Raw genomic sequence first — 23,814 nt, forward strand, 5'->3', positions numbered from 1 at the left:
CTATCACTGTAGACTGGCAGGGTTGCATACAGAGCATCACAAGTAACCTGTTAATGAAGTAATGTTTTTTTTTTATTATTATTATTTTTATTTGAGGGTCCCATTTTGTAGGGGAAGATTTCAGCCATTACCCCTTGTAACTCAGTTCCAACGGGCAAGGTGACACTCGAAAACAAGGGGTAAAAATAAGAAATAGGATTGGGCTGAAGTATGGCTGAAGATGGCTTACTTAAATAGGCATAAGTACAGCTGTTTGTCTCTCAGTAATGCTTGGACGTATCTTGAGGTGTATCTGTTGTTGTCTGTGATAATGACGTGTCCTAACCCATCCAGGATAATTTTATGGAAAAAAAATATTTATTTTGCGAAAGAGATGAAAATGGGCAAACTTCAAAAATTAACTGAAAACTACCGTATGTATGTATGTTTGTATGTATGTATGTATGTATGTATGTGTATATTTTTCCTTGGTTGATTGAATGCAGCTGGTAAACTACAAGCCAGATACACACAGCTCAAATAAACAAACAGTACTCACTACTGCCCTATGGAGGCGTTAGTGTGAAGTCATAACGTTTGTTATTGTAAGACACAAGTCTCATGCATTATCTGCTTTCTTTTATGTACGTGCATTAGCCCGTAACATTAATTCACATTGTTTGTTGCACCATTAATAACTATGGAACATAATTATGGTCAGCTGCATAAATGTGATCAGGTGACTTGCATAATAAATGTGACTTGCTTAGGAATTTCGGAATGCGGCTAACAGTTGTTCCCGTTTTTAAATAACCTATAATTACCTATGCTGTCTTTTTATATTATGTGATTAATTGACCGATTTAACAATTAAGCCTTCTTTTGCTCCCCTACTTTACTGCTGCAGTTATTTAAAGTTCTATTTGTGGAATAAGCAGTTACTTCTTTTAAGCTGTAACAAAACAGAAGCAGCCAACAAATTTGTTTACCTTCTCACCTCTTTCAGGTAACTGACGCAATCTACCTCAACCCAACATAACCTATGCAATGGACAGGTGTGGACCAATGGGCTCCTCTCCCTCACTGGTGCTCTGACGTTTGCTAAAGCCGCTGCGGTAAAACCGGCATTGGTTTCAGAACTCAACAAAGGTGCAGCTGAACTTGTACACACAAGTACAGACAAATATACACAGATGCAGGCCCACTCACAGCATCGTGCTCCAGTCTGGTGAGAGTTGAAAAGGGAGGCACATAGACAAAAATGACAATGTTAACATTCATAATTGTCTGTTTAACTCATGCCTTGGTGGATGGTTCATTTTAAACATCATCAATGGAGGTTTTTATGCGCAATTAGAGATGCTACGGATGTGTAGTGATTGTCCAGCAGAATCAAATTTATGGATTCTTCTCAGAAGTTTTATATTTTCAATTTTTTTTTAACATTTTGAATCCCATTAAAACGACATCAGCTGAGCCATGACGTTGTATAAATTGTCATTCCTGAATGCTCACTCTTTGCTGTAGAGGGTGGTTCAGCAATGTGTTTGGTTGCAAGTTCGCCTGTCCTCATGGCTGTGTGCCTCCCTGGTGCTGGAACCTGCTGTAAAATCTAGAATTCTAACCCTGTCTGCTGCACACTCGGATAATTCTAGGACCTTCTTAAGAGACAAATGAGGTGGGATATACTTAAACTTTACTTGAAAAAATGAAAAATTGCAGTTCTTTATTTTGAGAGTCCTGAATTATTTTGAATTGGAAGTCCTTCAAAAAAATGCAGCCATTTGGTTGATAAATAAAGTACTGTGCTACAGTTTTAGGCACCTGGGGAAAATTAGATTTAAAAAGCTATTTAACTGGGTAGTGAGTGTTTTTTTTTACTCAGAGAACACTAATATTACAATAAATACAAACAGTATTATTACAGAAAGTTCTCTCCTCTTGTGGCAGCCCAGTGTTGATAGTAGCTAACAATAAATACCTGGTTTAGAAAATCAAAGCTTGGACTACAATGAAGTGTGCTGATGAAATTTAACAAAACTGTGCAATGGCTGGGGGTCAACAAGGAGAAATCTGGAACAGAACCTGTGTTCTGATACAGAAATAAAGTCTTACTTTATACTTTTAATGTTTGCATTTATTTTAATGTTATATGGAGTTTTAACATTCTGAAACAGATAAATGGTTAAACAGTTTACGCAGGTGCCTAAGACTTTTACACCGTACTGTATTCCCCTGCATTTACACTGGAGAGCAGACCTGTGGAGCTGTTCATTACATACAACTGGTATGATTGTGAAGTAAATTTTAGATTTTTGTGCTTTAAAAAGCAAAATGACCATTTTAAACTCATTTTTATTTGGGGGGTGAATAGATTTGGTGTCTGAAAACTGTTAAGTCCCCTACCTTGATACCTCCACCACACGCACTTGCTAAAGCACAACCTACCAGGAGTGAACACTGAAAGCCTGTGCGCAAAAGCATGAAGTCAAAGGAGCTAGTTAATCAGGTTAGTTATCGTAACTGCCGAAGCTATTTTAAAATCACTACATTAACCCCAGCTCAGCGTAAGGCTTGCTTTTTGCCTTTTACTTTAAATATATAACAAGCCGTATGTTGCAACTGAATCTTCCTTATTCCCTCCTCAATTACTGCTGATATCCTTCGAAGATACATTCACATGTAGAGCTCAGTGTTGTATATGGTACAATATATTCAGGTGATTTATCCGAGACAAATAAAGATTTGTGGTGCTGAAACACCTTTTTCTCAGAAAGGTTTCACAGAGAACTAGTATCTGCCTAGTTCTTGTATGATCCACTCCGATAATGTTTTGGTGCTCTCTGCAAGTAGAAACAACTCTCATACATAGATTTGAAGAGAAAAATCACACACTGGGGAAATGCAGCGTCAAACAGAAACTACTGGGCAACTTTCATTTTATTTTCCATTATTCCTTTTGTTTTTGACAGCTTTTTTTTGTACTGTGAATGGGAGTCACTCTCAGACTGTATAATTGTATATAATTTAGATTATTTATCATTTCAGTTTCTTTTATTGTATTTTGTTTTGTTAATTTTTTGTGTGTAACAGTAGAGCACAATACGTGCAAAGTGTGTGTACTTGACTCACAGTCTCAAAAAAAAAAAACATGGTGCTACAATCTGTACAACTCTGGACTGTGCCTATTTATATTACGAACATCAGACTAAAAGATCGATTCTGGGTGCTTTTGTTAACAGGGACTTTTTCTTGCTGTTTTGTGGCTTTTCAGATATTTATAATAGCATTTAGCACCGGGTGTGATGCGTTGAAGCATGTTTCAGTAGTGCTGTCGACAATGGCTGATTATACGTATATTTAAAACACCTTTTGCTCTTAGGAACCGAAGACGATTTAGACCGTGCCGCCACGCTTTTTCAACAGAACGGCTTGTGATACTACGGCAATAACTGATTGGGGCGTAATCATCAAAAGGTAGGGGTTCTGCCTCCACTGGTGCTGATGTTTAGCAGCAAGTGCTAGCAGCCTTTAGGCAGGGTGCGACTCACCTTTCTTAAACCTGTTATGATTTGACTCAGTTCGGCTGGTGCTATTGTGCCTGTATGGCATTCTTCCTTGAAAATGTCTTTTTAGTTAGCTGTGGAAAAATAAAAAATAAAAAAATAACTGCAATTCTGTGCTTGAGACCATTGCCTCCTTTTCTGGGTGCAGTCGAATCACCCGGAATCTGTCCAAATGTTTCACATAATACACCTTAGTGTGAAACCGGTGCTGCTTAGACCATAGGAAACACAAGTTGTTTTCTCGACGCTGAGCCGAGGGTGCTTTTGTGAACTGCTCTACCATTCCAGATTTGTAAGCCTGTTCTGTGAAATCATGATGAAGTACAAGTTGCTCTGGCTTGTAGAGACCAGTATTCAGCGAGAAGAGGTTGGAGAAATAGCGGTAGCCTAGTTGTTAATGGTCAGGCGAGTGCAGGTTTATTTCTCATTGTTTTGTGCGTTTTATTTTTTGCTTTTTTTTGTGTGTGTGATCAAGGAGAAATCGGCCTCCCCTAAGCTTTATGGTAACAAGGCTGTTAAATAGACTACAATGTGTTAGAAGTGTGTTCTGATCGTTCTCTGTGAAGTGGAGGCTATTTTTTATTATGTATGATATTGACCAGAGAAGAAAGTCCATTGTTACATTGTTACCAGCACTGAAAAGGTCTGTCTATATATACATATACATATATATAAATATTATAATTATATAATATAGTCTTTGTTAATGTTATCTGTTTTCAATTTGCCTGTTTGTGTTTGATATCTTTGCGACTGTTTTATTGATAATGCTTTTATTAAGACTTAAGATCCAGATGGTTTTAATACACTTTAGACCAGTAACAAAAGGTGCTCTCCTACACTTTAAACAAGGATAATGCAGCTATGAATTTATCTACACTTTTCACAGTGTGCTAAAGAGGGGCGAGATCTTTAAAATTAAAAAAAAAAAACCTCCAGTACAAGCGCAGCTTGTTTGGCTTTCTGTGACGTCTGAATTGATCTTATTTGTTTATAGCTTTGTAAGGGTGAAAAAAAAAAAAATTAGCTGTGTGTGTGTGGGGGGGGGGCATCAGTTTTAATATGTGTAACTAGAACTCTCGCAGTTAATTAGGGTAGTGTATTTACTCAGGTACATGTGTAAGGTTAGAGTCATACACTCAAAGGCAACTTGTGTTGGCATGTCTTTGTGATAGAGCGTACTGTGAGGATGCGTTTAGATCCCTCTATAGTCTCAGGAAGATCGCTTATTGTTTGGCTTCATAGATAGTGTCTCAAACCTAAAGGGAAGTCTAGAAAGATTTTGGATGTCTTCTCAGTGGGTTCATGGACACAAACGTACTTTTCCCCACCATTTTCGAGTTTGCGTTAATGCGTTCTCCGCAGGTGATGGAGCTTTCTGCTCTTTTTCCCCCTCCGTCACGGCGTCAGCTAGCCTTTTCCAACCACATGCGTGTGCGTACTGTACCCGTACCTGTCCCTTCACACTAAATGAAAAAGGTGATCATAGTTCTATGTAAAGGAATTGTAACTCTTTGCATTGCTGTTATATTCAGTCATTTTACTTCCATTCTTTTCTCCACGCAGAACAGGATAGGATGGTGGTGCAATAAGTCTACACCAATGTTCTACTCCTATTGCTGTCTTTGGTGCTGGTTCTTTTATCAGATGAAAAATGAACAGCTGTTTTAAATTAAGACTAAATTCCTTTGAATCTCTCAGCTTTTGTTATAACTTAATAAAGTGTTTCTAATAAAAAGTCTTGTCTTGATTCATTCTTTAATCGTCCTACCCAGACTTTACGTTCAGTTAGTTTTCAATCTCTGCTCTGGCATACCATACATTAAGACAACCCCACTAGCAGCAAATGAAAGCTGAACATTTGTTCTCACTGTATTTGGGTTGTCCACGATAGTCCCCTATAGATTCTCTACAGGTGTTCAAATTGTTAACAAACTACCTGTTGAAACTCAGTTGATTCTAAACAGTGTTGGGGTTAAGGTTAGGATTTGGACCAGCGTGAGTGTTGGGTTTAGGTTAAAGTTGGGGTTAGGATTAGAGCCAGGTTTAGAGTTAAAGAACATTCTGGTCAATTTAGTAGATATTTAGATATATGTAACTTGAAAGTCAATTATGTATCTACAAAGCATCTTAAGTGAACCATCCAAATAAAGTGTTACCAAACATTTTTGTTAAAAATGGAATTTGTACATTGGTGAATAAATGAATGCCCCAACACTGGACAAAGCTCCTACATGGACATGGTTACCACAACGGTAAAAGGCTGTAATTTCTTGGAACGAGGTACTGAATAGAAATAATCAGTGCTTTTAAGCCAAACCACCAGATGTAAACATTAAATGACAACCAAATAAAGTTTTTAATCAATAAAACGTTGCCTTGTATTGTACATTGGTGGACAGTACCTCTTGTACTTAAGTGAAGGTGGAGATACCTTTTGGAAAATACTACATGACTGAAAAAGAGAAGTCCTTTACTGATATTTCATATTTAATGCATAAAAAGTTTGGTTAATTTGTTTTCATCACAAGATAAGTGAATCTATCTTCATGGTCTGCTAAATTTCTACATATGCTTTAAAATCATTTACACTTCTATGCAAAGATTTGGACACCCCCAGTCAAGTTACATGTTTTGTTGATTTTCAAAGTGAAAACAAGTAAACATGCTTTACAGAGAAGATGCTTAAAATGTGGCATTTTTCTGTCAAATTTAGAGCACAGTTTCTGTTTATTTGCTGAGTTTAAAATACTGGGGAACAATATGAAATGTGCCTTTTGCATGGGCCACATTTTATGTTTGACTTTTTATCCTTCCAATATGTTAAATTCAGCAAATAAACAGTACTTGTGCATTAAAATATGCAGAAGGGTGTCCAATGTAGAGGATTATTTTCACTTTGAAAATCAAAAACTGGTAATTTCACCAGGGCCGTCCAACCCTGTGCAAACGACTGTATCAGAATGTAGCTGATTGCTATTTCTACTAAGAAGAATCAACATTTGTGCCATTTTTTTTTCTTTCTTTCCTATATCTATAAAAATCTATAATGTATTTCCTTAGGCAGGCTTGCAGTAAATGTCATCAGATGCTGATATGAAGCAGTCTTGTGTTGCTACCTTAGAAGAGCACACACTGTTCATATCTTATCACAGCCTTGACCAAAGATGGGCCCAGCTGTTTTGGGAAACTGCCTGTTTCACCTCTCTGCTCTGAAATAGTTTGTGCAGCAGAAAGAATACAGTAGTTTTAAAACGTCTGACTTGTTTGCCTGTGTGTTGGAGGTTCATGTCCTCAGTGGGTTCCAGTTCTGCATTAAACTGAGAACAAACACTAGAAGCCGATGGCACTAAGGAACTGTTCAGCTGTTAACAGTGCTGTACTGTATGTTTGCCCAGCATGCTAAAAACGTCAGATTCTCTTTTACCACAGAAGTGGGGGAAAAATTCTTTCCTTCTCTAATTGGTAAACAGTTCTAGGAATGGCTTCTTGTTATTTTGTGACTTTTCGGCTGCATTTCTGTGTTGCCACATCTTTTGCCTTATCTGTTCGGTCTTGTCTACCACCTAGCTGGCCTGAGCTGTGAAGACCTTGAAAATATTCAACACGTTTGCAGCTGCGAGTCTTTTGCAAGCCAGGCCACAGAGCAAAGCTCAGTTTTTACAGCCACAACATCCTGTTTACTAGGGCAAACAACACATAGGTGTGTACCACAAAGTGCGTAACTCATAATTGATTCACCTGTGATTTGCCATTGCAGTGGCCGAATGTTATCATTTTCAAAAGACGTTTGTAATTTTGACCCTGAAATCAAAACTGACCTTTTTCATGTTAGTTTTTGTGCCTGGTCACATTAAGTATAACTGACTATATCACAGAGGTGAGGGACGGTGTTTTAAGTTGGGTGCTGAAATGTTAAGCATTATATATGTGACTTTTACAGTGATGTAAAAATACATTTTTGTATCATTTGCAAAACAGACGTGTCTTGTGTCATAATGTGGCAAGAGATGACAATATATGCATGTAACAGCTGATGCACACACACACACACACATCATCTAAGCTCCTTATCCTTCTGGGTTGTGCGGGGAGCTGGAGCCTATCCCAGCAGGATGGAAGGCAGGATACACCATGGACAGATCACCAGTCCATCGCAGGGCAGACAGACAGACATATACATTCACACCCACACCCACACTCACACCTAGGGGCAATTTAGCGTGTACAGCTGATGCACACCCTGCTTATTCTGCTCTCTTGCTCCCTCTGGACAGAGGTCATAGAAATGAGCTTGGTGGTGACCAATCAGATTGTTGCTATGTGGATGCGTAACTGAACATTTGACATTCAGAGTCAAGCTACATGCTGAGATTCAGTATTTAAACACACCAACGTGGCGATTAAAATGGTGGAATAAAACAATGTTCAAAATGTGGGATGTTATTTTTTATTCATTATGTATTCATTTAAGTTTGTTTATATATATATATGTGTGTGTGTATATATATATACATATATATATATATATATATATATATAACAAACTTTATATATATATGAGATACTCATATATATAATTATATATGTTTCAATACTCAATAGATTTTTTCAGTTTTTTAAATTTAGCTTGAGATTGTTTATGCATTTTCTAACTAAAAATAAAGACAATAAATATGAATACCTTATTCAAAAATTCACTGTTTCAATGAACGTTCCTAATACAAAAGAAGAAACTTTTTTTTCCTGTCAAAATTTAAAATCAAGGATGTGCAAAATAGCAGCAATAAAATAACAAAACTACATCTGTTTTCCCTTAATGGTGTCAACAGGTTCTCTGTGCTTCACCACGCAGCCATATCTACACATAAACATCAAAACACAAATAATAAACAACACACAAACATGAGTGTGGATCTCTGCGTTCTCTCCGTTGTATAATCCTATCCCACTTTCTGAGCAATGTTTTTGTAATAGTATCATTTCAGACAGTACTTTTCTTACCCTGCCACTCTGTAAAGGTACTGAATGCAGTCCAGCAGCAGTCTTGACTGACGTGTTTCATCTTCAGATGAACCAACTAATCGATGATTAAATTAGTTGCCAACTAATTTGGTTGTCAATTTTAGTCAAATAAGTCAATTAATTGTTGCACCCCTAATTAATAAATGCACTCAGAGTTAATATATTAATAAATGAATAAATAAATATACACCGATCAGGCGTAACATTATGACCACCTCCCTGTTTCTACACTCATTGTCCATTTTATCAGCTCCACTTACTGTATAAGTGCACTTTGTAGTTCTACAATTACAGACTGTGGATCAGACACAGCAGTTCTGCTGGAGTTTTTAAACACCTCAGTGTCACTGCTGGACTGAGAATAGTCCACCAACCAAAAATATCCAGCCAACAGCATCCTGTGGGCAGCGTCCTGTGACCACTGATGAAGGACTAGTGAATGACTCACACAAACTGTGCAGCAGCAGATGAGCTATCGTCTCTGACTTTACATCTACAAGGTGGACTGACAAGGTAGGGGTGTCTAATAGAGTGGACAGTGAGTGGACACAGTGTTTAAAAACTCCAGCAGCACTGCTGTGTCTGATCCACTCGTACCAGCACAACACACACTAACACACCACCACCACATCAGTGTTACTGCAGTGCTGAGAATGATCCACCAACCAAATGGTACCTGCTCTGTGGGGTCCTGACCACTGAAGAACAGGGTAAAAGGGGGCTAACAAAGTATGCAGAGAAACAGATGGACTACAGTCTGTAATAGTGGAACTACAAAGTGGCCCTATATGGAAAGTGGAGCTGATAAAATGGACAATGAGCATAGAAACAAGGAGATGGTCATAATGTTATGCATAATGTTATCTGGCCATTACAGGATCCCCATGGCACCCCCACTTCCTGAGTTTCTTGCTGTATCATCTCATCTTTTGCTCACCTCTAAAACATTATTTCAACTGTGCTTATGTCACTGTGCACCAGAGGGTGAGGAAAAGTATTAACCAATAATGCCTTGTTTCACCTCGTCCTCCCACCACCCCCACCTCACCATCAGAAGAAAATGCTCAGCTAGCTCAGAGACCCTGCTACCACATTTCGTGAAGAAATATGTCACAGTACAGAAGAAAAATGTTTTCCGATTCAGGCATCACCCTCAAAATGTACGATTGTCTTTGTGAATGTTAGGAAATATAGATTGAGTAGAATCTAAAAGAAAGAACAGAGAATCCATAAACCATGTTTTCCATGAGGATAAAATGGGGGCGAGGAAATGCTGACACATTACTTCAATTCACAAAAGACAAAGACTTTTAGACGCCACCAACTCCTCACACTTTGCTGTCAACTCAAGCAATCGACCTCAGATTTAACTTGGCAGCCTTGAGTGATTCTTATACAGTAATCCATTGTGTGTAACTTGTGTGTTACCTTATCACGGCCTAGCAGGGCATGACAGATGTCTTCTACACATTCTCACAGCCTGCTTCAACCTTACTACACAACAAGCCCACACATCAAAAACCCTCAAGGACACTGCTATTGTGGAGCTATTCTGGCAGACTGTTTTCCTTCAGGAATGCAGGAGTCGTGTATAAAATGGGCTTCTTTTGCCGAAACGCCCCAAAACAAGCACTTGACACTGTTGTGACTGCGGGGCCATGGCTGTGCAGGCAGGCCTTCGGCTGTTGCTGCTTCTGTCTGTTCTGACTGCGGTCACAGGGCCTCACGCTACCACAGAGGGAAAGCTGGACCAGAGCCAGGACATGACCCCAGTCCATCCACGGCCAGGTCAGTCACTTCCACTACAGTTAGTAGGGCAACATGATATGAATAAAGTACTATACTCTGATTAAATTACTAATCATATTGCAATTTTGATATGCCTTGCGATAGAGTAACATCTTATGTGGCGTGACTACAGATTAGCTTGTATTAGTTTATATACATATACATGCGCATATACACACACACACACACACACACACACACATATATATATATATATATATACATATATATATATATATATATTTTTTTTTATCAAATTCATCTGGAACATCTGAGGTTATTTAAGATACTGATTGGTTCAAGGGCTCATTTGCGTTATTTAGGCCAATACTGTCATAGCAATTAATATCTTGAGCAGCTCTAATAACGTGCATCATTATTGATCACTGAGCGGAAATAACTGCTGAATGATGTAACTACCAGTACTGGGACATATAATGCAGGGTGTTGATGGTGGCTGGGCCCAGACGTCTTTATTGCACCCCTTACCTTACTTCAGTTGTAAGCAAAAGTTTTATCACCCCTGGTCGAATGACAAATTTTGTTGATTTTTGAAGTTACACAACCTCTGCAAATGTACTTTCTAAAACACCTTTTGGCAGATATCACAGCTTCCAGATGCTTTATGTAGCCAGCTTAGGAGTCTTTCTATTCTTGTTTTCGGAATCTTCGTTCACTCCTCCTTTCAGAAAGTTTCCAGTTCTGCCGTATTCCTGGGCCGTCTCTTTAAGATGTACATACCAATTTCTAATGATGTTCGAATCAGAGGACTGTGAGGGCCATTCCAAAAGCCTCAGCTTGTGTTTCTTTGAGTAGGTCATGGTGGATATTGAGGTATGTTTCGGATCACTGTCCTCTTTTCGGCTTCGGTTTCTTGACTGACACGTTTATTTTCAGAGTTTGTGTTACTGAGTTTTCTTGGTCTTCCGAATCTTACCCTGACTTTCACACTTCCTGTTATCAGCTATTTCTTGATGACATTCTGGACAGTACAAGCTGGATGCACTTTGATATCTTTTTATAGCCCTCCCCTGCGCTGTAGACGGCAATTAGCCTCTTTTTTAGTGGAGTGTGTCCAGAATGTGCACGACACAATTACTAATTAATTTTTTTTTTTTCTGTTTTTTTAAGTTAATCAAATATAATGTAACTGTGCATTTACAGGGGCTGTGTTTGTCTTTTCACTTCAAAATGTGTAATTTTCCTTTGGTGCCAAAACTTTTGCATACAATTATACAAACTAATATATATTGTATGCAAAATATACATTTTTTTTTCTCCCTTGATTAATGGGTTGCAATGATAATAATGACAATAATTAACTCCATTAGCCTATATTAGAGCACCTACTTCATTAGGATATAACAATACAAGCAAACGATATTGCTGTTTCTTTTATTTAACCCAATTTTCAAAATCATTTTTCTTTTTTTGCATTAAATTGGGCCTCGTGATCCTAGCATTGGTGAGTGGATGGTCAGACAGTAAATGCACATAATTATGCACACACATACAGCGCAAGGCATAAAACAGATAGTCAAACAGTTACATTCAGTGATGTCTGGGACGTGAGCTGTATTGTTTATATTGATCTGATTTCTTTAGCCTGTTTCCTTTAGAAATGTATTACCGTAGGTGAGGATCTGCACTGTCTCTCAAGCTTTCTTTCTAATGTGATTTGCACCCATTCACAGAGCACAGTGGAGGTGAGCTGGAGAAGGAGAATACAGAACATTTACCCAATGGAGAGATCTCTGGTTCCCTTTTTCCTCCCTCTCAGCACCTCTCGGGGCACGTGCCATGTGTTGAGGAGCACACGCGTTCTCATGATGCTCTGAATCACTTCCTGCTTGCTTTGCGTGATGGCTGGAGAAAGCAGAGTGAGCTGGAGAAGGAGGAATTAGCTGAGTTTGGAATTTGTTCAGATTCTGATGGTGTACAGCGTCAGCAGTTTTCATCACTACTAATGCTGGGTCAGAAGGCACATAAAGAAGACAATGGCCCAGGATATTTTCACACCAAAAAAGGTAACAGTGCTCAATTTTAATGCTCAAATAGATGCACCAAAGCAATAATGTGCAAAATTCTGAGACTGCCTGAGAAAATGTTTATTTGTAAAGCTGTTTATTTGGGATGTAAGCATTTTATTTTTGAAAACACAAATATTAAAATGAGTACAAATAAACATTAATACAATGAAATGTGAATTTATATCCGTCAGTGTGCTGGTGTAACTACTTCCAAGCCTCCACTCAAGTGCCCTCTAAAAATACGAGTTAATAGGTATTAACCAGGTTCTGAGAATCAATCCATTAAACATAAATGTAACTATGTTAAAGGGGACCTGATCTGGTGCCAGTTTGGTAATATGTGGAGATATAAGCTGAAATTTTGCATGTGATATCTTTGATCTACCTTGAAAATGAGGTATTAAGGACAACTCAGTAATAATATATGGCCTCCAGACAATCAGTTCCAGCTGGCATTTGAAAGGTATGTACATGAAGGCATTGTCTAACATCCTATGAAATTGGCCATTAGGGGGTGCTATTCATAAAAAAACAAGCATCTGTCCTATTGTGTTTATCTTGTAGAAAAAAAAGTCTCCTGTCAAGCAGTGAGGTGAGCCTGACAATTCTGCAAATACTTTTTGTTTGTTTGTTTGTTTTTCTGCAGCTATGACAAGTTTCCAAACAACTATTTTGAGCTAGTCTCACTAATATTGTCTCAAAATTGGTATGGAAAAAATCTGTGATGGCTAAAAGTAAATAATTATCAAAAATGTTGACACTGCACATTATGGCTGCAGCACATGAATCAATATGTTCAGGTTATTCTGACTTTGAAAGTGATTGTCTGATTGGGACAAAATATGGAAAATATGTTCAGATTGATGAACTGAAGCAGCATGCAAAAATAAAATTGGTTTGAATCTGCCTCAGTAGGGCAGTGCCTACAGTGCTAAATCTGTGCCAGTTTTGTAAAAATTTCCTTATCTCTTCCGAAGATTAAAATAAAGAAATAATAAGAGTAGGACATATTTTACTTTTTCACATTTTCAAAAAGCAGTCAGACAGTTTGATTTATGTATTTTCACTACATTTGCACACTGCAATGGCATGGTAATATTAGCACTACAGGGGGGCTGCAACAGTAATTGCCAACTAGACATTCAAAAACAATAAAAAAAACCTACAGGATTTGTCCTGTGGAAAAGAAATTTGTTTCCTGTCACACAGTGCACTGAGACTGACAATTATTTGTGATGGTGCAGTTTGTAAAAAGCCATTTTCAAACTAGTTCCTCACTTTTCATCATATGTGTCAAAATTGGTATGTGCAGTATATGCTGGTATGCTGAAGTCTTATAAACATTAGGGCCTCCTAAGGCCCCACTGGGCTTATGGTGCTTGGGCCCTGATTGCTGCTTGTGGCTTGTTTTGCATTGTTTTTTGTGACATCATTCCAAACAGTGTTTTAGCAGCATATTTTATGTAATAGAGCTATATGGATTATATGGGTTTGGTTTTTGAAGTATAGCAATGTTTACATAGAAATTTCTCTCTTCCATGAGATGGAACCTTTAACAAATCCATGCAATGTCTAAGGTGCATTGAGGAGAAATGGAGCCAAACCTTGCTTTTACTGTTACTGTTTACTAATATTTATTCTAATGTTATTGTTTTATAAGCAAGTGCCCAGATAAATAGTTTTAAACATTGTATTTGACCAGTTTTTGAACATTACTGTACCACTTCCAAGTTATTTCCTTATTTTATTATTAGCAGACAATGTTCTAGGATTGTTCTCTTCACTTCTTTAGAGCACTGGGATGTTGAAGAGAACGGAAAATTCACGCTGACCCTTCACCTCACAAGACCATGCAAGGATTATCAACAAAGCACGCTGGCCTCCATAATGCTCCTGTTCTTTGTGGACACCATTAACACAGAGGGGTTAAACATAAAGTTCAGCAGTCATGCCCTTCAGCCAAACAAGCAGGTCAGCCATAATACTGCCTTATGAGAGCTTCTCTATTCTGGTGTACAGAGACATTATTATTATTAGCAGAGACTGCAAACGTACTTCTGTGGTGAGCTGTTTGAGTCAGACTTTGTCTCTGTCTCATTTTATCCCCTCCTAGACTGTGTGTGTTTCTAAGGGGACACAGTTTGTAGTTCTGCCAACTGGCCAGGCAGAGATCTTCAGGCATGGTCACCTGAAGCTGAGAATTGTTGTCGATTCTCAGGATGACAGTGGTGAGAACCAATATTTGCCTGCTTAATATTGTATGTAGTAATTTTCTTGAAGCTTAATTCTAACTGTTTGCACATCTCCAGAGCAGAAAATGGGTTTGGCTGACTTTCAAGCCATCATGGTGAAGAAGGACACCAGAACCAGTATTCCACTGAGCCCAGTGGTTCTTTTCTTTACACACGGAACTACAAGTGATCTACAGGCACCTCCTTCAAATCGGTATGTTCTCGAGGGAAGTTTTAGAACTGAGAGTCATTGTATAAATGGGAGGTTCCTCTTTCTGGGGAACCCCAGCCAGCCTGGCTTTTTGTTTGGCTGCAGTATTGTATAGTTAGTTGAACTAGTATAGTTCCGTGAAAAATCAAATTTGCATTATTTTCCCCTTTATCTTGAATCCATGAGATCAGCCAAGACATGTTGGCATCTGAAGTTTTGCTTATTTAGTTTTGCGCTAGAGCTACAAGACTAATGTCGCTAACATATTAGGGAACTAAATCATCACGCTTGTTTTAAACTGCATCAAGATGTTACGTAATCTCAAACAGACCTGCTTCTGACACTGAATGACACACTATTATCTATTAAAACAATGTTTTTAAAAAGTTCAAATTCTGTTTGCTAGATTAGTTAACAACTTGATACAGGCAAGTTTGTGGTGATTTAGGCAGGCTGTTTGCATGATGCTACCCCACCATGTGATAGAGTTAAACTGCAGGAAAGGGAGTTCCTGTAAGACAAGAAAGCCCTCAACAGAATCTGTCTCTTTTATTGGCTCGCAGTGAGATAAGAACGCCTACTGGATGTACTGCATGTCTCTCACTGGTTCATACACTCATACAGATGCACAGGTGTTTATAAGGTCCTTATCATGGAAAACCGAGTTTACCTTGTGCTTTTGTAATGAAACATTTGACAAAATTTTATAAAATACTATCAAAAACTGAACACTGATTTTTATTCAATATTTTGCACACTGTGTTGCAGTAAATCTGGTTAAACAGGACTAATTTTGCTCCCTTTATAATGAAACAAGTACTGACAAGACACACACACAACAGTTAGTTCCGGCCACGCAAGCTGATTGGTTGAGAGCGTCCTAACAGTATGTGAAATCTTCAATAAAATCATTGTATCCAGAGTTTTGGTGGCTGTTTTTAAATGTGGCTCTACTGGCACATTGTGTCAGTGTGACAACATATTTTGATAGGCATATGAGAATTTTGTCATTACACAATTTGTCATATCATCATTTTGTCAGGGGTCTGCCTCAGACACCAAATGTCCTCGCTGAAGGGGTAAACTGAAATTTGAACTGTTCCTTTTAAGTGTGTAGCTAGAACAGAGTAAATATGTGGACTGGATTGAGACTCTTTGGTATGAAAGCGACCCACGGTCATATGCTCTCACCTGGCCCTCTTACCTCTTCCAGAACGTTCTTCTTCCTGTGTGAGCTCCAGAAGTTTCTGAATGAAGTCCCCCTTCAGAGAGATCCAGCACGTCCAGCCCAGGAAGAGGCCCCAGTCTCTCAGAGTGTTCTACACTCTCTGCCTCCTCTGACTCTTGGAGTGTCATCAAGCGAGTCTCTTCTTCTAGAACTGATTAATTCCTCCGGCCCCACCGTCTTCTCCTTCCCCCGCCACAGTCTGGGGCTGCAGAGCCACCGAGTGGAGCTGGACCTGAACCCAGAGCTGCTGTCTGTGCTGAGGCTGCGGCTGGACGAGGCCTTAGCTCAGGTCCGCATGGAGGAAGCTGGACGCAGTGTGATGGACAAACTGCAGATGCTCACTGCTCTCACTGCTCTCCCTGATGATCGAGAAGGAGCAGAAACAGGTGATCATTTTACCATTTGGCATTGTATGATAATCTGTTTTCAATAAAATATAACTTTTTTTTTTTGCAGATAAATGTATAAAATGATTCTAACATGCTGCTCCTCATGTTTCACAAAATTAACAGGAAGCTACAAAGTTGTAAAAAAGAAAAAAACATAAGAAAGGTTAGATGCTGAATGATGAACATAGATGATTATGAAAAGACTGAGAAGTCGGTGCAACATACACAATAATAAATCTAGAATTACATTATTAGCTAGCTTATATCCAGAATGCCTAGTTTTTGCCAAGGTTACGATGAAGTCTGAGGCAGAAAACCTGAAACTGCTGTAAACAAAGAATTACATTATATAGTTTATCATAACTTATTGCTGATCCCAAAATACTAGAAATACTAAACAAAACATACTTTTTGTAATATTTTAATCTACATTATATAAGCCAAGAGTCGGCGACCCAAATGTTAAGAAGAGCCATTGTGTCAAGTTTCAACAAAAATCTAACCAACTTGGGAGCCACAACATTTTATGTCCATGAAGTGGCAAATGTTTCACCATCTTTGTTGTAAATATGTCTCAGTATGTGCTAATGTACTAGTACAGACTAAAAAATATAATATAAACGAAAACACAGACTTTCTTTGCTCTGCTTTAAGCTTTAGCTGCTTTTCTCACATCTCCAGCAGGAAACTTTTCCGCAAAAGTAAAACAGTTTCTTGCAAAATGTCTTTTAACGTTTGACTTTTTACGAGGCTGAAGTCGCTTCTCATTTGCCAGCTTCTTGTTTGAATTTTCCCGTTCCACCTTACATGGTGCCTGAGACGCCAGAATGCAGCCAACTATGTAACTTAGCTAACTGTTGCACCATTTAAGGCAGAATGGGAAAATTTGATCAAGATGCTGGCGAATGGGAAACCTGACTACAGCCTCGCGACTTTTTAGTGTTTGACAGTTTCTCCATTCTTCTCCAAATTATCGATGTTCATCTTCAATCTTTTTTTTCGCCGTTTCGTCAACGAGTAGCTAGGCGAGACCATAGATTTCCATACCTAGATGCCGCGTTGTCTGTTGTTCTCTATCTGAGGTGATACGTCTGCGCATCTGCCATGTTGGAGCGGTCAAGATCCGCTTGTGAACAAATTCACTTGTATTGAGAGATGAAGAGTCTCAGGATTGAATTGGGCACAGCTTCCTTATTACTCAACCGATTTTCACCAAATCTGTTTTGTTATAATCCTCAAACATAGATTAATCTAGGTTGCACCGACTGGAAATTCGAACCAGGAGCTAGCAAATAAGAAGCTGACTTCAGCTTCATGTAAGGTGTTAAAGTTAATCTATTATGAATATCTACACGGTTTTAAGGAATGCTATAATTTACCTACCTACAAAGCAATGACCACCATTGTAAATAAATAACTACTACATAAAGTCAAGATCCCTTGAGTAGATGATTAAATGAAATAAGCTTAATATAAAACCAGAGGAACAACTATGCCATCAACAGGTTCTCTGTGCCTCACCAACCACACGGCCATATCTACACATAAACATCACACAACCTGAGCGTGGATCACTGCGTTCTCTCCGTTATACTCACTTTCTGAGTGCAATATTCTTGAAATAGTATAATTTTGGACAGTATCTTACTTAAACTGCCACTCTGTAATAGTACCGAATGCAGTCCAGCAACGATGTTGACCGCCCTAAAATGGCGGCGCTGTTGACGTGCCTGGCTGGACCCAACGTGGCATCTAGGTATGTATATCTATGGGTGAGACTGTCTGCGTTGCTATGTAACCAGCAGTCTGCGCGCCAGCCTTCAGGGTTAAAGGTGAACTAGCAATAACTATTTATTGTTAAAACTGTGTTGAACGATCAGCAGAGCTTTATTTTAATGCAAAGGAGGATTATTTTATTTTTTTACATAAAAATGTAACTTTCATTTTGTGTACAGTGTAGATTTAATAAACTAGACATGTATCTTTAGATGTTTTATTCCACTATTCAAGTATGACAGGAAAGAAATAATATACTGTAATCATCTGTTCACAGTGCCTTTTGTCAAGTTATCTGGCTCAAGATTTGATCACCACTTTGAAATATTCTGGATATAAATATTTTTTGTAACTTCATTTTAAACATTTATCTCATTTATTTGCAACCAAAATCGCTTTATATTACTGAAAACATTAATTCCTATCTGCTCTATAAAGGTTTGGAGAACCCTCATGAGGTCCAGTACAGGGCATTCTTGCTGCTGAAGGCATTACAGACTGTGCTGGGCACGTGGGCAGTGGAGAGAGCACAACGGGCCGCCAGAGCTGACCAGGTAGGCCCGACAAAGCCGAGTCAGTGTCGCCTTCAGAGCCTTACTGTGTCTCTGGAGAAGTACTTGCTCGAGCCACCTGCAGCCAACATTAACAACTGTGAAGGACCGTGCGGTTTCCCACTAACCAGCGGCACCAACCACGCCATCCTGCTGAACAGCCACCTCCAGAGCGGTCAGTCTCTGAACCGCACACTCTGCTGTGTGCCTGTGGACTATGATGACCTGTGTGTGATTGAAGTGGGCAGTGAGGGCTCCACCATCTCTTACAAAACAAACATGATAGCCAAAGCGTGTGAATGTCGCTGACAGGCTCAGAGTGCAGGACTACAGCCAAAATGTATGGAAGTGGGCAGTGATTTACTGACATATTATACAGGAAAATCCTTCACTGTCTTTGTTGATAAGTCACTTACACAGACCAGTTTTTAGTTATTTACAAACACCTAATTTAACACATCTGATTAGGGCTGTTTTAGGACTAGTTTGTCATTGCTCAGTTAAGTCCACTTGCATTGCTTGACCTGTTTTAAAAAAGCTCTGTGTATTTTATTAATTGTAAAAATAGTAGATTTCTCAATTAACAATATAATTGACTGTGACAGCACTATGATTAATGATACCTGATATAATTCAGCAAGCCTTTAGGGAAATTTGTTTTGGTCTGTTGTTTATATACACATTCTCCAGTATATGCATGTGTTCTGACAGAGACCTCACAAATTAGTCTATATTGCATTTATTTTTACATGTAAGCACATCGTTATCCATCCACAAAGCAGTTCTGTACTATAATGTTTAATGCAGAGCAATAATATACAGTCCTACCAAACAAGGAAAGCCAGGGCCAGGAGACTGGACCTTTTCTGAAACTATAAATATTATTAACAAATATTAATTTGACTAAGTAGGATACTGGTGTAGGCATCAGTGCATATTCAGCAAAGCATGTGTCTTGTTTATACCAGTATGTGACCAGATATTTAAAAAGAGTGTTTTGAACACAGGAGAGGTGGAGTTATCCTTGTGTTTCTGACCCACTTTAGGATTTTTCAATGTAAACTCTGTCTGTGGCGTCTGTAGCGTACAGTTGATTAACCTGGAAAATCATTTCAACACATGTACCAGTTCATAGTTTAAAAAAAAACACATTTAGAACAGAAGCCAGTGGGCAGGTGCTCCAACACCTTCCCTTTGGCTTCTATTCTAAGTGCACTGGGAAATTATTGCTGTGGTAATGGACTCTATGCTACAGATGCTGGTTGAAAAAGTGTTCCAGTAAAAGTTTTAGAGTGTGCAACTGTGAAAGATTCTGGGTCCGTTTTCCGTATTAATGGAGATTCTCCATTAAAAGGAAAATGTAGTCAAAGACTAGGCTTAATCCCTGTGTGGGATGCTGACTAAAATAGTAGAACTATCTTTTAGTCAGTAAATCTAATATGTCATGTTTAGATTGTTGTAAGCTTACTTTAAGATTATTTACCTTATTTCTAGACCTCTTTTACTTAAGTAATTTTATTAAGTAAAATTATCTCACTATACTGGCAGATAATTTTGCTTGTTTTAAGAAATGTGCTTGAAACCAGCTAAATTGTCTGCCAATATTGGAGATACTTTTACTTAATAAAATTACTTAAAACAAGTAAAAATGTCTAGAAATAAGTTAGAGAATTTTGTGCACAACCATCTCAAAAGGGGAAATGTTAGATATATTGACTAGATTTAAGATAATTTCATTCGGCAAGATGCTATTTTTGCAGTGTAGATAAAGTCACTTATGAGTCTAATGATTTTCCAGAATATTTACACATAAATAGGGATGCAACAATGCTTTGCGACATAATGATGTCACGATGCAAAACTGTGACAATGCATCATGGAGAATAGACAGTCTTTTAACGATGCCATCTAATGCAGTTGCATTGTTTGACAGCTCTTGTGTTGTAAGTCGTGCAAAAACATGATTACAGACATTATTTTTCTTGACTTCAAGCTTGTTAAAAACATTGTGAGGGCATCAAAACAGGAACCGAGTATTGTGAATCAAATCAAATCATGAGCTGAGTGCATTGTAACACCTTTGCATATAAACATTCTAGTGTATTGCACAGTGATAGATTTAGATCATATTACCTTTTTTTTTACATCATTATCAGCATAAACACTTCAGTATGTATATATTACTAAGACCACAGACCATAATTTGTTAATGTAATATATATAATCTCTCTAATGTATGTTTGATTCATGCCTTGATGTAACCACTTATGGCACTTTAAACAGTCAGCCTTTGTTTTACATTCAGTGATTTGTGTATTGTATTACATTAAAGATCCACAAAGCATGCTTACTCTGAGTCATGTGTGATAAACACTTGAAATGCTTCAGATTTAAGGCTTTTGAGAGAGAAGATATCAGATGAATGAAACATACAAGATGTAACATGTAATATATAAGATAGTAAGATGAATATGGATTGTATGTCCCTTAAAGCGCCAGTTTTACAAAAATTAAATTTACACACTTTCCTCCTTACATAAAACTGTATATAACAGGACGGTTACCATACAGTGTTGGAAACAACATAAGCAAGTTTACCTGAGATTACTGAGCAAACTGAGTATTTGATGGTTTAGGCAAGCAGTTTGCACAATGCTGAGGACAGAAATAAGCTTCTGTTAGTCGTTAGCTACATTAGCCTCATAGCTAATAAGCTAATAAGCCTCATAGCGCAAAACTATAAAAGCAAACACCAAATGTGGCCAATCAACCTCATATAGGTAAGGGATGAACTGTGTATATTTGATTTTTGATGAACTATCACTTCAACGTGCCTCCTTACATGTTTATTTAATCACACAAGTCTTCTGGTTTTGCTCCATGTTGAAAGACAGGTCTTTAGCTATTAACTGGTCTAATCCCTTTCCTTTAGAAGTCCTTTTGTAGACATTTCCCTGTTACGGATCCGGAGTCCAGCCTTCTCTCCAGGTTGCCTCTGCCTGGCTGCTCTCTTCTTCCTAAATTCGTCAATTTTATCTTCTGCTCCCCAGTTCCAAAACGCAAAGGTGTCCCACCAGGATGCTTCAGACTGAGGGAAGGATACAGAGGTTTCATCAGAATGAGCCTCTAAACTCAACGTCAGTATATTACACAGTAATAGAGGATTTCTCCAGTACCTCATCTGCGTCCCCTTCCTGCACCTCTGACCCTGCCTCCTCTTCTGCCACCTCAAACAAAGGCTCCAGTGTCTCTGAAACACACAAGAGTGCTGAATAATCGAGCCAGTCACTCTGCAAACTAGACATAACAGCTATCTGATACCAGTAGAAAATGCTGGAGGAAAAAAGAACAACTCTGATCTGATTATGTAACAAATCTAGGATTGATTTTACTGTATTTGTCATGTACAAGTATTAAACCAACTTTCAGTCTTTTAAAACTTTAAACAGTTGAATATTACATATGTTTGTAAAATATACGGTACTACGCAAAGGTCAGACAGTACCTTTTTTTTTTACCATTTATTTAATTTCCAGTCAAAAAGGCTGTTAAGCACAAATTATTTATATTTCAGGACATTAGATATAAGGTAACCCACTAGTATGAGGAATGGGAAAGGAAAATATGTGGAAAAAAAACTGAAGTTCAGATAAGTAGTCCTTTCATTTTTGAGAGAGGCAAAAATCAAGCTGCTTCAGATCTGAAAAAATCCACAGGTGTTTCTGTCCATCCTTCCACTGTGAGAAGACAACTGTACGCTATGGGTCTGAAAGGATGTCAAGAAGCCGTTAATGAGAAAAGGACATGGACAAAAAAGATAAACATTTGCAAACTAAAGAAAGAAAAGAAGAAAGAAAGAAATTCTCAGAGCAATGAAGAGTCCAGACCTCATTATCACTGAATGAGATTACTTGGAGCATGAAATACAGAAAATGGAACCAACTTCTAAGACTGAACTTTTCAAGTGTGGATAAACATCATAGCAGATTTCTTTAAAAAACTGAAAGTTAGTCTTCTTAAAAAAATGGCAGCTATAATAAATGCAACACACTGTAATAAATGGACACAATACTGAAAAACTGGATATTACATTTAGTTGTTCAGGCTTCTGTGTCATTTTCTGTTAAATGTATGTTTTCTGCTTTTTTTCCTGATGCTGAAGAATGAATAACTTGGACTATTTGACTGGAAATTGCACAGTACTGTGTGTACTAATTTTAAATCTTATTAGTTTTTTAAGCAAAAAAGTATTGATATTGGAAAAGAAAACATATCATGACATCTCAATGAAAATGTTTTATCAGCACTGGATTACATGGAGACATAAATGAGGGCATCATTATCAAAAAATAATGATAGAATGCTTTACCTTGTACAAGTTCAACCCCTGAGCTGACCACCACAACCACCATGGCCACTAATATGCAGCGGTTCAGAGTGACCCCTTTCCATGGGTTTTCCACCTCACTCAAAGACTTGACAGGTAGTATCCGGCGATATTTCACTGTGGGGTCAACATACTAAATTATCTGCTATGTCATTTTAATCATATTCATAAATATGGTCACTTCCACACCCAAGAACGGTAAGAAATCTACCGAGTAACAATTAGTGGCTCCTGATTGATGTTAACTAACTAATTGAAGGTTAATGGAAGGTGCATTAGTGAGCTATCAGAATGGCCGCAGTCTAAGTGTTAGTATCACAACAATACAAACTTTCAGTAGAGATCTTTTCTCAATCAGTCAATGATTCCTATGAACAGAGGAAAAGAAATCAGTAAATGTAAAACAGAACACTTTTTAACAGGCTAATATTCATTATCAGTCTGTTATACTGAAGACTTAAAGGTGGAGCAAAATTACCACGAGGAAAACAACCACAAATGGACACAGATGTCAGAAATCTCATCTGTTCCATGTGCCCAGTTGCAATATACTGTCTACACACTGTTATACGTAGTAGCTGTATGAAGTACACAACACTTACAGCACAGCTTAAAATAGACGTTAGGTTGAACATGAGAAAAGCTCAAGTTCT

General features: G+C 38.1%; 2 protein-coding genes across 7 annotated transcripts in view; both read left to right on the top strand.

Moving 5' to 3' along the window:
- The window catches only part of dot1l (DOT1-like histone H3K79 methyltransferase), a 29,836-nt gene extending 26,659 nt beyond the window's left edge, over positions 1 to 3,177 (top strand). For all 6 annotated transcript variants that reach the window (XM_036586186.1, XM_036586188.1, XM_036586190.1 and 3 more), the window contains one exon: positions 986 to 3,177. In XM_036586186.1, the coding sequence (XP_036442079.1) occupies positions 986 to 993 (8 nt within the window). In that variant the 3' untranslated portion in view covers positions 994 to 3,177. The remainder of the gene's footprint in view (positions 1 to 985) is intronic.
- Positions 3,178 to 10,228: 7,051 nt separating this feature from the next.
- On the top strand, positions 10,229 to 19,144 carry amh (anti-Mullerian hormone). Its single transcript, XM_036586641.1, has 8 exons — positions 10,229 to 10,362; position 10,464; positions 12,139 to 12,385; positions 14,181 to 14,359; positions 14,502 to 14,616; positions 14,698 to 14,833; positions 16,044 to 16,444; positions 18,662 to 19,144. The coding sequence occupies exons 1-8, from the start codon at positions 10,229 to 10,231 to the stop codon at positions 19,081 to 19,083; spliced, it is 1,635 nt and encodes a 544-aa protein (XP_036442534.1). The 3' UTR covers positions 19,084 to 19,144.
- The last annotated feature ends 4,670 nt before the right edge of the window (positions 19,145 to 23,814 follow it).

Source organism: Colossoma macropomum, unplaced genomic scaffold, assembly GCF_904425465.1.
Source record: "Colossoma macropomum unplaced genomic scaffold, Colossoma_macropomum, whole genome shotgun sequence".
Lineage (NCBI taxonomy): Eukaryota > Metazoa > Chordata > Actinopteri > Characiformes > Serrasalmidae > Colossoma > Colossoma macropomum.

Coding starts and splice junctions, on each gene's coding strand:
- amh (XM_036586641.1), top strand. CDS start 10,229: ATGGCTGTGCAGGCAGGCCTTCGGCTGTTGCTGCTTCTGTCTGTTCTG. Junction 14,834..16,043: donor CAGGCACCTCCTTCAAATCG/GTATGTTCTCGA, acceptor TACCTCTTCCAG/AACGTTCTTCTTCCTGTGTG. Junction 16,445..18,661: donor TCGAGAAGGAGCAGAAACAG/GTGATCATTTTA, acceptor TGCTCTATAAAG/GTTTGGAGAACCCTCATGAG.